The sequence below is a fragment of the Lepidochelys kempii genome, chromosome 2, assembly GCF_965140285.1.
Source record: "Lepidochelys kempii isolate rLepKem1 chromosome 2, rLepKem1.hap1, whole genome shotgun sequence".
NCBI classification, from domain to species: domain Eukaryota; kingdom Metazoa; phylum Chordata; order Testudines; family Cheloniidae; genus Lepidochelys; species Lepidochelys kempii.
This window is the reverse complement of record NC_136381.1, coordinates 167,680,513-167,694,092: the sequence shown is the minus strand read 5'-3', so window position 1 is coordinate 167,694,092 and position 13,580 is coordinate 167,680,513. Positions and strand designations below refer to the sequence as shown.

Genomic DNA, 13,580 nt, shown 5'->3' with positions numbered 1-13,580 from the left:
TTTCAGTGTGCTAGCTACAGAGAGCATTTTACATCTGGGGGCAGATCCTCAGGTAGTGTAACTTGTCATAACTTCACTAAAATCAATGAAACTGTGACACCTTATACCAGCTTAGGATCTGCTCCATAAATCTCCCAATTCTCCACTGGCTTCCGAATGTAATTTGAAATATTAATTTTAATCTATAAAAAACTACGCTGTTTGGGTCCTGGCTACCTCAACCTTTCTCCAACAGGGTAACAGATCAGTGGGGTGTTTTTCCCCCCGAGTAGTCTTTTAATTTAAAGACTACAGACTTCATAGAGGGTTGCACCCTGTAAAGGGCCTTGGGTTCAGGCACTGCCTTTCCTGGTTGATCTTACAGAGCTTAAAGTCTTTCATCTTTCATGATACAGTGTCAAGCTCACATCGATTTTAAGGTAGTCAGAGTATGTGTCTTGCTTATTCTGAGGAAGTGTAATTTAGGCCAGCAATGTGGCTTGTACTTTGTCTTTTAGTTTGTCTAAATACACCCCATGAATGTTTGACGGAAGTATTGTGTAGAGATGAACAAACTTGTTTCCTTACCAAATTAGTTTCTATCTACCTCTGAAATTTTGTGGTGGCATTTCTGCTGAAGTAACATATGTGACACCCTGGCACCCCCTTATTCACCATGGTCATATAATTAGCATATGTTCTGCACAACGCATGCCTTGTCAGTATCATTCTAAGTCTTGATCTGCTAGACATTAATATCTCGTTGGATTGTATGTGCTATCGTCATACGTGAACGTATGAAGTTTGGCTATGTATGTGTTACTGCAACATGTCGTGAGGTTGAAGACACCCACAAGCAGCCTTTCAGGTACAATAGTAAAAAGGCCAAGCAATGTTAATGGCTTATTGAGGAAATGCACACAAGCACAAGGATTGCCCCAGGAACTGTGTACAATAGAAACCTCTCAGAGATAGTGCTACACAATGGGAACGGTTTGATCCAGGTTACAGCAAAAGAGCTTTCCAGCAAGCGGGAAGAAGATATAAAAAGGGAAAATGACATCATGATGGTACCTCACTCTCCCAACACTACCACACTTGGAAACACCTGAGGAACAAAGGCTGAACAAAGGTAGTGATGGTCCCAGGGTAAAGGGATTTATAGCCTGTGTATGAAACCTGGGAAACCCAAGCTGCAAAGGAAAGGCAGTTTGTGTCTTAAGAATCTGCCAGCCTGTTTATCACTCAGGGTGAGAATTTTTGCTAATGCATATCCTACCTATCTAGTATATTAAAGCTCAGTTTGTGTTTTTGTTTATTTACTAGGTAATCTGATTTGATGTGTTTGCTATACTTTATAATCACTTAAAATCTATCTATTGTAGTTACTAAACTTGTTTTTGTTTTAATCTAAACCACTGAGCTTTGACTGGAATGCTTGGGGAAAAATCTCTGCTTGGTTACCTCAAGTGTGCATGGTGTGCTTGGTTACCACAAGTGTGCATGGTCCTCTTCACATTGAGGGAGAGGCAGACTGGGTGTTAAACCCATATACTGGCCAGATTTGACCAGGGCAGGACGATTCTGCTTCGGGGTCCTAAACTGGGAAGCTGGTGGTTGGAGAGCCTGCATGTAACTGCAGCTGGATGTGTCTCTACCTGTGTGAATGCTGGTGAGAATGCAAGCTCGGAGGGCTTTCCAGCTTATTACAGCAGCACAGTGGGAGAGGAAACCCAGGCTGGTGGGAAAAGAGCTCAGTTCCAGGTGGCACCCCAGGGGAACCCGTCACAACATAATTTGGATTTTCATGTTGATGATACAAGCCAACCAAAATTTGAACGTTTTAGCAGATTTAGATGTTGAGGGGAAGCAAATGCACAGCTGTAAGTGTGCTACATCTTTACACAAGCTGCAACAAAGGACATTCCTTCTGATTAATCCTGATTAATGGGATGAGGCTTTCTACAAGTTACTTGGCTATGGATGTACCAACACAACAACTTCAGAGATACACTAAATTTTGGCTCCAAAATTAGAATCACAAATGTGTCTTAAGTGTTATTAAATGGTAACTCACAACAATTATATAAAGTTATTTGTTTTATCTGGTTGTTTCATGCTTATCCTCAAGAAGTCAAACATGCTACTCTTGTGCGTCAGCATGCACAGTCTCCTAGCTTTAACCCAATTGCAAACAAGGATTTAATTCCACATTGCCATTATACATGGACAAATTACAATCATCACAGGCGCCGACTTTCCAAAGTGCCGGGGGGTGCTAGAACATGATCAAAGAACATATTTTCATGACTACTTCATTTCATCATCGTCTTTATCAGACATTAACAAGAAACTTTGAAATAACTCAATTCCCTCCCCTTTCAAAAAATAGCAGGTAATAGTGAAGCAGAAGGAGAGGAAGATGGCAACCTTCACGTTGTCCTCCCTGTTAAGGGCTTTGCCACAACCAACGCCATCAACATGGTGACTGATGGCCTTGCGGTCTAAAAAGCAACTAGAAATGGCCCTCGTTGGGTCAAATATAGAAATGTAGGCTCACACCTTTGTGTATGTCAAATCCATGTAGAAGGCCTCGCTTCTGCAAAATACAATTACCTGACCAAGCTGCTATACGAACAGAAGGACTAGCAAAGCAGCACACAAGGAAGACACTCATTTGCAAGAATAAGCTAGATTTTCAGAGCTACAAATAAAATGTTTGGAATAACTCAAATTTTAGAGTTTAATGTCAGGTTTTAAGTAAAGTGCAGCGTGACCTTAGATGCCAGGAATCTAAATGGGTCTGGAGGCTGTATCAAAAACATTGCTTCTATAAACACAGTTTTGGATACACAAATTAATTTGCATGTTCAAACAGCTATTTGCAGCAATTTGCATGTGGAAGTGTTATTTTGACATACAAATGAGTGTGTATGTGAAGTAAGCAGTCTGCTTAAGGTCTCTTTGATAGCAGGAACCTAAAGTATTACCACACTAACCAGCGAACTCTACATTCCAAGAAGTTAAGTTATGCCACCATTGTGTGATACTGAACTGATTCTACAAAGAGAGCTCCTATGTAGCAGAGCAGGTTAGGAGGAAAATTTAAACTATTAGGGGGCCACCGTGTTCTTGGATGACTTCAGAGCCACGTTCTAAACTAAAACATTACTACTGCTACCATCTGAGCAACGCTCAGTTTTGTCATAAAAGTCTTCCAGAAACGTGTTCACAGAGCCGTAAGAATCACTTATGTTTTCTTTCCCCTCACCCCAAAACAGCTGGAATGATTGTTTCACATCTCAAGTGTACCTAGATGTATTACAAGAAACCACATCTGTAGAGGGAAGGTTTTCGAGTATGGGGCACCTAATTGTAGACTGAACTGTGGGCTGGTGAGAGAAGACTATGAGACCACTGCCACAATCTGGCAATGTCAAACATGCACATAAAAGCCTCTAAGAGAAGCCACCCAAGTGCCAGCAAAATTTGGTTGCATAGTGAATGTGCTAAATAAGTTTAACCAAAATTGTGCTGGTGATTTTTGGGGGATGGGTGGTATTTTAATTCTCCTGCGCATGGTCTTTAGTGCAATATATATTTTGAATATATAAGCCTCCACTCTATGGAACAGACAATTCAGATGAAGTTTCTTTCGGGTGGCAAACTGCATTCCTTTTTTATCTTGGATGCTCTTTCAACTTTGAAAAAATTACAAGATTTTATACACTCTCAAATCATGAAGTATATTTTTAAGACCTGTAAATGGATATACTGGCTGGCTAACACTTTTTTCGGAGTTATTTTCCCCCATGGAAAGTTTCATTATAACTCAAGTTGCAGTTTGTACATTGCACTTCACTGAAACAATCTAGGATTTCCTTTGTGCTTCACTATAAAATGGAGCTCTGCTATATGCAGATTCTACTGTATATAAATTCAGACTGATAAGTATCTTGCTCTTTTCCCATCATTGTTAATTACCAAGTTATTTGTATGTAAACAGAAGCTTTTGATTTCCTAATCAGTCTCCTGCCCGATTCATTCAGAGATGTCACACACCAGAGTTTGACAGCACAATTAGTCACCATGGAAGCTATTGTGATGTCACAAACACTGAATAGTGGCATCACTGAATGAATCTGGCAGGAGAAGGATGTTGATTACAAAGGAGAAGGCTTCTGTTTACACAATACCTTGGTAATCAGCAGTGATGGGAAACGAAATATAGAAAGAGGGCCTGGCAGTTTAATGAGCATTACTAAAATTAAAATTTTAATAATTTTCTCCCCACATGTGGATGTGGTGCTTTAGACTGACAAAATGTAGCTATTGTAACCTACACTGTCAATTTTGTCTTACGCTATGAACAAAGCTGGAAGCTGTCATTTTACATGAACCAGGTTTCCATGTGTATGGAATAGTTAGTCCTATTTTTACATTGAAAAAAAGAATCTAACTGGAAGAATTTGGTAATTGGGTTAAACTGTAAGACATTTTGGAGAGTAAACTTGCAGAACAGTAAACTTCTGTGTTTAATAGCATTCATTCAGGGTATCACAGTTCCCAGCAAATCACTTCTTTCTTTATTTGTAAAGACTGAATACATTTCAGATTTTTAAAACACTTTTATAAACCACTGATAGTGTTCACAATTTCAGTGCTCATGATTACAGTTAATGGTTTGCTTATTTCTGCTTGATCATAATCGCCATTGACTATTTTTTTTAAAAAGGCAGCAATTCACCTCAAAGTATATTGATTAACATTTCAAATGCCATATTCTGTATCATATACAATTCCGTATTGTTTCAACAAGCTATTCACATACTGCTTATTCAAAAGTTGCACATCATGGTGCTTCTACTAAATCCATTCCACAAAATAAGAGCAGATGCCAGATTAAGTAGCATGAGATTCTTTCAGGTACTGTAATTAAACCAATTCCTAATGTTATTTAATTCCCTGCAGTTCTTCCTCTTGCTGCCTTCTTGCCAACTGTAACCATGGCACCTTAATTTCAATCAGTTGGAGTAGCTGCTGCCTAGAGAGTGCAGATGCCAGCGCTGGTCCAGGAATTGCCAATCCCCTGTGAGTGGCGGTACCAATACTTTCCCCTCCCTGAAGTCAAGTGTATTCAGCCCCCTCTCCTTCCCCACAGTGTACCTAGCTTTCATAACCATACTGTAGGTATGCAAGGTTGAGTCTGTTCATTCAGGTCTCCCAGCTGGTGATGAGCTGAGCTGATTCGCAGGGCCAGTACACTTTAGGGATCAAGCTTAATTTGCCTAAGCTGTTTATTTGCTATAGCCTCAAAACACAGAAAAGTAAGAATAGCATGAAGACTAGAAAAAAAATATATTGGAGAGTTAAAAATGGTTCAAATGCTTAACACGCATTAGTATAAAGCACGCAAGTGATTCCAGCTCACTTAAAAACCTTTGTCCATAATGAAGCAATTGTAAAGACATCCATATGGTTATATTACACACTGTATGTTCATAGTTAACATTACCATGCTTGATGGTTCCCTACCTAATCCTAGATGAGGGTGATGCTCCACTAGGGTCCAGCTGTTATCATCCACACAATGACTTTTGTAAACGAGCAGCTGGCAGAGGTCCCTGGCTGTCATGTCTGCTAGAATCTCGATCACTTTGCTTGTCCCATCTTCACTAAAGACTTTTACATCCTGCAACATAAAGGATACACTTACAGATCAATGGCCTTGTGTTCTGAAAATATGCAAACCAGTTACCGTACATAGCTTCCCTCCTTATAACTCCAGGAATCTTAGCAGACAGCACAAATGACACACATGATTTACTTTATATTACTTTCCCCTCATCCCCTTTCCCCTCCCCCGGCACCCTGGCCCTAAAGGAAGGTTGAGCAGCATTAATATGAACATGTACCAAGAAGGGGAGAGAGAGCAGAGATTCCTTATGCAGCAGTATACAACAAGCATAAATGAAATAATACCAGTGTACTGGAACGTTTGGCAAAAAAACAAATAGAAAAAAAATCTAGCTTGGGGGTTGACTGAATTTGAACATTTACATCAAATTACGTTGAATTCTAAACATTAAAAATGGCTCCCTTGCTCAAGACTAACTTTTGATTGTTTCGCCTTTCAAACTTCCACTTGCAGTTCATCCACATATGAATTAACTAGCATTGTCCACACATTTCTCTGTTCCCCCTGAATTCTCTTTCATCTCAGATTTAAGGAGTTTGAAATCAAATGTGCATACACTGTACATTCAAAACATTAATGGAGATAAAGAGAACGTGTCAGAAACCTCCCCCCAACCCCTGAATTATACAGATGCTTTCCCGTTAGCATTGTTCTGCTCAAACAATACACTTACTGCAAAATTGTTTCCCCATATAATCAAATTTAGAGTATCAAGATTTATTTTAATCACAAATTAAAACATTCTGCATCCTAGCAAGAGAGGACATTGATCTAGCAGAAACCTTGTGGGTAATTTGATATGGAAAATCTTACCTCAACAGCACGTAAAAGGCAGCAGTCAGAAGAACAAGATGGCATTTTAAATATAGATTGCCTCTTGAAAGAGTTTGTTCTCTGCCTCTTCCAACCCTTTGCAGACTAAGCTGCACACTCGGGGTGTTCTGTAGTGTCAGTGGATTACTGTACTGTACCTGTCACGTAGCCCCTGTTCTGGGTACTGTTTCTGGGGAAGCAGACAACTCTTCCAGAGCTCCACTCAAAGGGTTACACACAATCTTTTAGGTAGTGAATCAAACCACACTGTGTAGACCAATCCAAGCCCTCCCTGTGACTGATGTAATCATTTCCCACACACTATCAGACTTCCAAATTATTCCCCCCAGTAAGAAAAAAATTACGAAGGAAATCTTTTTATGAACACCCACAAGTGTTTAAAACCCCTCTGATCTTAAAAAGTTCAAAGGAAAAGAACGCAGAAATCCCAGAGCCAAAAGCAGGCATGTCCCCTGAATTCTGATTTCTTTGCCAAATCTCTCAATAGCCCAGCCTCACAGCAGCTGATGTCATCTACATGCAACTTAAGCACTTGAACTTCTAGTCTGCTCGCTACTGCTACCTCTTCCTTCTTCCTTGCCGGCTTATCCCCTCCCCCTACTCCTTTAACTAAATGCTGGCTTAGTGGTCTGAGTTCTCATTGTAACAGACTGTTGATTTAGCAAGTGGAATATGAGGGGCTCATCTCAACAGCTCACTCTTGTGCTACAGGTTAGATCTGGCACTAGATTATTGATTAGGTACAGTATTTCCAAGAACCTACGGTCTGACAGCTACCCAACACTTCCCTTGCTACTCCCCTCCCCCTTTCCTTTCCCATAGCTATGTACAAATTCAAGCCCAGCTAGGGAGGAGTTAAAGCTTAATCTAGCTAAAGTGACTCAAACCCATGCATTCAGGAAACTGCTTCATCTGACAGCAGGGATGAGCCAGCTCTTTCAGAAGCAGGCTCTGAAGAGGAGGAGGGGGGAATCCCGGTTGCTGTAGCTCTCTGGAAGGTATGCACTCTGTACAATGTTACAGCTGCACTCAGACTCCTGGTAACACTTAACCAAGTCATAGAATTCCTAGCCAGAAGACATTTGATGGGTTTTTGCCCCTCTGTTTTGTGTCCCTAGACAAGTCTATTTTCAGTAATTAGCACACATTTTACAGTATAAAGGTATTATCTCCACACAGTGATCTCAATCTTGAAATACTAGCAATGTTAGAAAACCACTCTGCCACAATGAAGTTAGCTTTGAACAGAGGAAAGGGATGTATCTATGAGATACTGAACAAAAATACATCATTCCACAACGTGGAAACACAGTAGGCTTCCATGTTTACAGTCTGGATCTGATCTTAAAGACAGAATCAACTCTTCTTTTTTTTTTTTTTTTTTTTGCAGGGGGAGAGGGGAATGGGGGCAGGGGAAAGAGAATCCCATATCCATCTTAAAATGTCGTACCTATTATTACTACAAGTAACACACAAGAGCAGTATAACTGGGGCGAGGGGGGGAGAGGGATATCTACTTTCAGTTGGCTTTGTGTATCTGACCTTGCTTTCTGTAGTGGAACAAAACCATTTAATTGAACTTCCTGTCTCATGAACTAGCCTGCTGACATCACTCGTGCACTGTGGAGGGGAATGCTCACGCACTCTCTTTCCCAGACTTTGCAAAGGGGTGTTTTACAAGTAATGTAACAGAAGAACAGCTGTTGTATCAGAATCAGGAGCACAAGGGGAGGGAAATTGCCAGGATCCTGGTGGAGAATGGGAAAAGACCTTTTCACTGCCTGGAGACTTGAACAAGCTCAGGAAGCACCTGGCAGTGTAGGGCAGGCTGCCCATCCCTTGTGCTGCCTGTGAGTCCCAAGAGAGATGTAGAGCTGTTTTATCAGGAATGTCGAACAAGCCCTTGTGCGGCACAGGGAGAAAAGTTTTGAGTCATCCCACACATTTCTTTGTATTTCCAGCTAGGGAAAAGCCTGCAGCAGTAAAGCCAGGAGGAGAAGGCAGCAGCCTCTTTACCCTGTGCTCTAGCACCTGACCTGTACTGAAATGCTGACCACATTACTTCTGTGCTCGTCCCATTTCCTTCCCCCGCCTCACAACTTCAGCTCACGGTCTGTTGCTTTTAAGTGTGTTACACCAAAAAGCTCTTTTGAGATACGAAGTTTGCTGAAGTCTATTCAGGCTCAGGGCAGGTCTACAATTAAAACGCTGCAGCTGTGCTGCTGTAGCACTTCAGTGAGGACACTGTGCTGATGAGAGAGCTTCTCCCGTTGGAATAAGCTACCGTTTCTTGGGGAGGTGGAATACCATGTCGATGGGAGAATTCTCCCATCGACACAGAGCTGTCTACACTGGGGAATACACTAAGAGATGTAGTTATCCTGACCTAAGTTCCTCGTGTAAACGTAGTCTCAGATACACCTCTAATATTTCTGCAATCCTTTTTTCCTGTAGCTATACACTGTAGAAAGAACCCAGGTATTCCCTTTTGGAAGGCTGCATTAGATAAAAGCAGGAAATTCATTCATTCTGTTTTTTAGAGCTTCCTTTATTTGATATATTGGGGATTTGGAATGGAGTGGGTGGACAGAAGGGAACAAGTTACATTTTACTATTGATAAAGCAGCATGAGCAGGAAAGAACAGCAAGAGATCACATGCTACCATCGACACTGAGACCATAACAGAACATACCAATAGAGGGACAAAATTGCCTGAATGTAACCCTACTACAGACAGCACAAGTTAACCAGGTTTTGTAGAAACAAAGGAGAGCACAAGGAGGTGAAGCTTAAAATCTTTAGGGTGGGGTGGGGAAATGCAGTGTTACGTAAGGGCTTTTGTGAAGGGAAAAGAGGTTATTGAATTAGAGTTCACGGAGGTGCCCGTATGAATACTGTATATTAAGAAAGAAATTTATATTTTAGGAAACAGGCTTGACTGCTACAGCAGTTTTATTATTTTTGCCACTGTTTCAATGATAAAAAGAGAGCACGAGTACTCTCCCACTACAATAGACAGGCCTAATTTTAAGCCAGCCAGGAGTGGTCAGTGAGACAGCTAGTTTTGATTATTTTTATAAAAAATTATTATTACACATAATGGCTTACACATTATTATTATTACACATAATACAAGCTTGTAAGTGCTCCACACACAATCCTATTTCTGCTATAAATCAGAGGGTGCCTCATGAGCACAGCTGATACTGCACTCGTGACCTAACTAAAGGAAAATGAATCAGTTTCTTCTGTGAATAAAGCACTCTCCTTCCAGTAGGTAGAAGCTACAGACACACTTAACAGAAGTCCAGAAAAATCAGTTTTAAACAAAACTTTTACTCTGCCACCCCCCACCCCCGAGTAAAATGCAACACTTGGAACAGTGACTTACAACAAGGCCTCAGCAGCAAGAGGTACCTTCCATTCAAAATCAAGGTTAAGAATGTTCAGCCAATCGGAGCCTCAGATTGGCTGCACATTCAGTGCTTTACAATGCAAAGGAACAGATAACAGACTGCGCCATTGTTCTATAAAGAATTCTTTTTGAACAGACTTAAAAATTGAAAACACTTTAACATACACCATTTAGTAGTTTTATATTATGGCTGATATCCTCCCGAACACTTCACCTTTCAGCCTATACTTTCCCAGTAGCAACTATGGTGCTTGGTTACATGAAGTAAGGAGATCATTAAAAGGGACAAGATAAAAATAAACACAGTTCAAGGTCACGATTAGATTATCTTCCTCCATCTGCCCTATTGGTACTCCTAATTTCCTTTCCTTGGGAACAAGGTTTTATATTTATCATTACCCAATCATCCCTCGTTGCCTGCAGTTCCCACTGCTTCACTCTCTTTGGTTTTGTTCTGCTATGTGGCCAGGTCCACCCTAGAAAAGATTTGCCAGTACAGCAATGCTGGCAAATCCTCAGCAGCTGATCCAGTCAAATGCACTTTTTTGCCAGTAGGGCTTGTACAAGTTTCTCAAGCTATATTAAAAAATGCTATATAAGAGGTAAGCATTATAATTAACACCAGCAAAAGCATTTTTATACCAGTATAACTGCACCTACCCTAGGGCTTTTGCAGGTACAAAAATCTCTTATAAAAAAAATATCACATCCATAATCAACGTTACACTGGCAAAAAGTTTCTAATGTAGACCTGGCCTGAATTTTCTATCCCTTTACTTTTGAGGCTGTACACAAATTTAATCACAGATGAATTTACACCAATGCTAACTAACCTCACAACTCACTGTCACAACACGTTATGTGTTCAACAATTTAAGAAAGGCATACAAGGGGATGGATGGATCTGGCTAGCCAAAAGACAGTGAGCTCAGCTTTAAAACTAATGTATTAAATGTTCTGGTGGCTCTGCAAATGCTTCACTTTTCTCAAAGAAGTAGATTTGGGGATCTCCATAAACTACCACTGTATCCTGAAGAACTATCTAGTTCACTTGTTATGTGCAAGCTTCTCATGAAAACACCACAAACAAAAAGAACCACTTCAGTAGGTTTTGGATCAGATTCCTCAATCCCCCAATCTCTCCTAAATCATTTAGAAATTTAAAAAAAAAAAAAATCCAGGTAATAAGATGACCATACTTGCATTTACACTTTTGCAGTTAGCTGACACAAAGCAAGAACATCTGCTGATTTATTACAAAAGACACACGGGTACTAACCACCATGGTTATGATTAAATTGCGAGTTTTCATTGTAAGCCTGTTTTCATATGATAAGCTTTCTGGAAAACTTCCAAGTTTCCTCAGCCTCAAAGTTATTTTAATTAATTTTTTTTTAAAATAACGAAATTGTGGAGTTTGAGTTGTGAGATCTTTCAGGGTCTTAATCCCATGTCACTCGCTGACAATTTGTGATTCTATGACACTGACAATGTGTAGATTCTAACTTTGCATGTGGATTACCCTTAATGAGTAGTACATCCTCTGCTTGGTTCAGAGAGAAGCAACAAGGGGAAAGTGTTCAGATTCAACAGTGGTAAGCCTTTGATAAAGAGTAACTTTGAGCTTGCTCGGCAGATATCTGAAAATATTTTAGCTCTGTCTAGCATAGATCCACACTGTGGTATTATAGTCCAGTTTCCCTAACTTGCTCTAGGGGAGTTATCTACTTAAGATACTTATATTGTCCATTACGCAGTGTCTCAGCACCTCACGATCTTTAATGTATTTAGCTTAGAGGAGTAAGAGGTATTTTAAGTGATTCACTGAAACATGTACGTCAATCCTATAATTTTTCCGCTCTGACTGTTGTTGCTTTCTGACTTCAGTCTTGCAGAGGGGGAAAGAAATCCTCCAAAACAGCAGCACTAGCAATAAAGGTGTGAACTTCAAAGTGTGGCTGGGACCATTTAAATATCATTCATTGCACGGTGTTTTCTTTAGCAAGAATCATGCAATAAATATTGTGTGGAACCTTCGTATTGCAGTAGGGTTTTTTGCATGTAAACATCCAAAAGCCAAGAAATGCCAAGGTTAAGGTTCTCATAGCAACATGAAGTCTCCTACATGGCACACACCATATTTAGGTATACATTTAACAGCCCATGTGCAAAGGAGGAGAGTTATTATTATAAGAACCAAGATCTTGGTATTGACTTCCATGCTTGACTATTTAATCTTAACATTGCATTAAGTGAGTGAGTGTTTACATTAAGAATTCAGTGTTGTTTCCACCCCCCACTCCTCCGTTCTGCTAGGTTACCAAGTTTTATGTTCCTTCCAGGATTCAGAGGAACAATTTGACTTGGAAAGTGGAATCTGGGCACGTTCCAGAAGCTCAGTAATAATCACACACTGATTTTAAAAAATTAAACATTTTCCATTAGTAACCACACAATGACACTGTGGGTACTGCTCCCCCATATTTAGAATAGGAAATTCTAATAACCATACATATATTTGAACATGTATGACCAGTTATGAAGCGAAAAACATTGGGTACTTAATGACTTCCAAATGAACAAATATGTCAATTAATCTCAGGATTATGTGCCGTGTCGGCATTCCAATTATAAAGCTGCTCACCTGGAATGTTTGAGGGAGAGCACAGTTGAATGACCTTATGCAACTGAATCATACATGGCAGTATCCAAGTTGTGAGCTTACAAATACTAAAGGGCTAGGATATGGTCACAACAAACTAAGACCATAGTACTCACAATCATTTTACCCCAAGTGATGAACTTTTCATATTTAAAACTGTATTCTACCACTTACGTGACGCAAACGTGTATATTTGCAACAAACAGTGCACTGACTGTCCCCAATGTTATCGCATCCCTACTACATCCTCCTTCCCAAAACTCTCATCAGCTTGATAAGCCAGCTGACCCTCTACACTTTTCCCACTTATAAAATTCAGAGATGCAGATGGGAAGTGGGGTGAGAAAAAAAGCAGCTGTTCCAAATTATAGATCAGGCTGGGAAATTAGGATGAGGAATAGAGGAGAGAGATAGAATTGAATGTTCTCATTCTTGAGCACATAACCAGTTTGTGTCATGCATCTACAAACTTTACCAGCAATAATTTATATTTTCTTCCAGATCATTGATAGATCTATTGAACAGCATTGGGCCAAGAAGTGATCCCTGAGCGTCCCTATTAGAAACACCCCATTTGAGTGTTTAGTTGTATTGGAGATCTAGTGATAACCAGTTTTTAATTCATTTAATGTGCACTATATTGATTTGGGATTCTTGTAACACAGCTACGTTATTATTTATGAAACTTGCCAAAACTTCAACAGTACTTTACAGGTCATCACACATAAAGGGCAAGCTTTATATGCATACTGAAATTGTTTGAAAATATTGAGTTGTACAAAGTTTTTGGGAGTCTAGATTTCTGATGTAGTAAAGAAACCTAATGAATGTCTCCTTGTCTAGTTCTCCTACCACCCCCCCGCCCCAAAATGTAGCCACCCTGGCACCATGTTTGGCTATTAATCCACAATCCAGTTTTTCTACATAACTAATTATGTATAGAATACCAGCCCCTTTCTTAAAAGGTGTAGCCACTATTTCACATTTTGGA

General features: G+C 40.0%; 1 protein-coding gene across 5 annotated transcripts in view; it reads right to left on the bottom strand.

The window, feature by feature from the left end:
* The window catches only part of GRB10 (growth factor receptor bound protein 10), a 263,673-nt gene that overhangs the window by 29,680 nt on the left and 220,413 nt on the right, over positions 1 to 13,580 (bottom strand). For all 5 annotated transcript variants that reach the window (XM_073332709.2, XM_078851673.1, XM_073332708.2 and 2 more), the window contains one exon: positions 5,515 to 5,671. In XM_073332709.2, the coding sequence (XP_073188810.1) occupies positions 5,515 to 5,671 (157 nt within the window). The remainder of the gene's footprint in view (positions 1 to 5,514; positions 5,672 to 13,580) is intronic.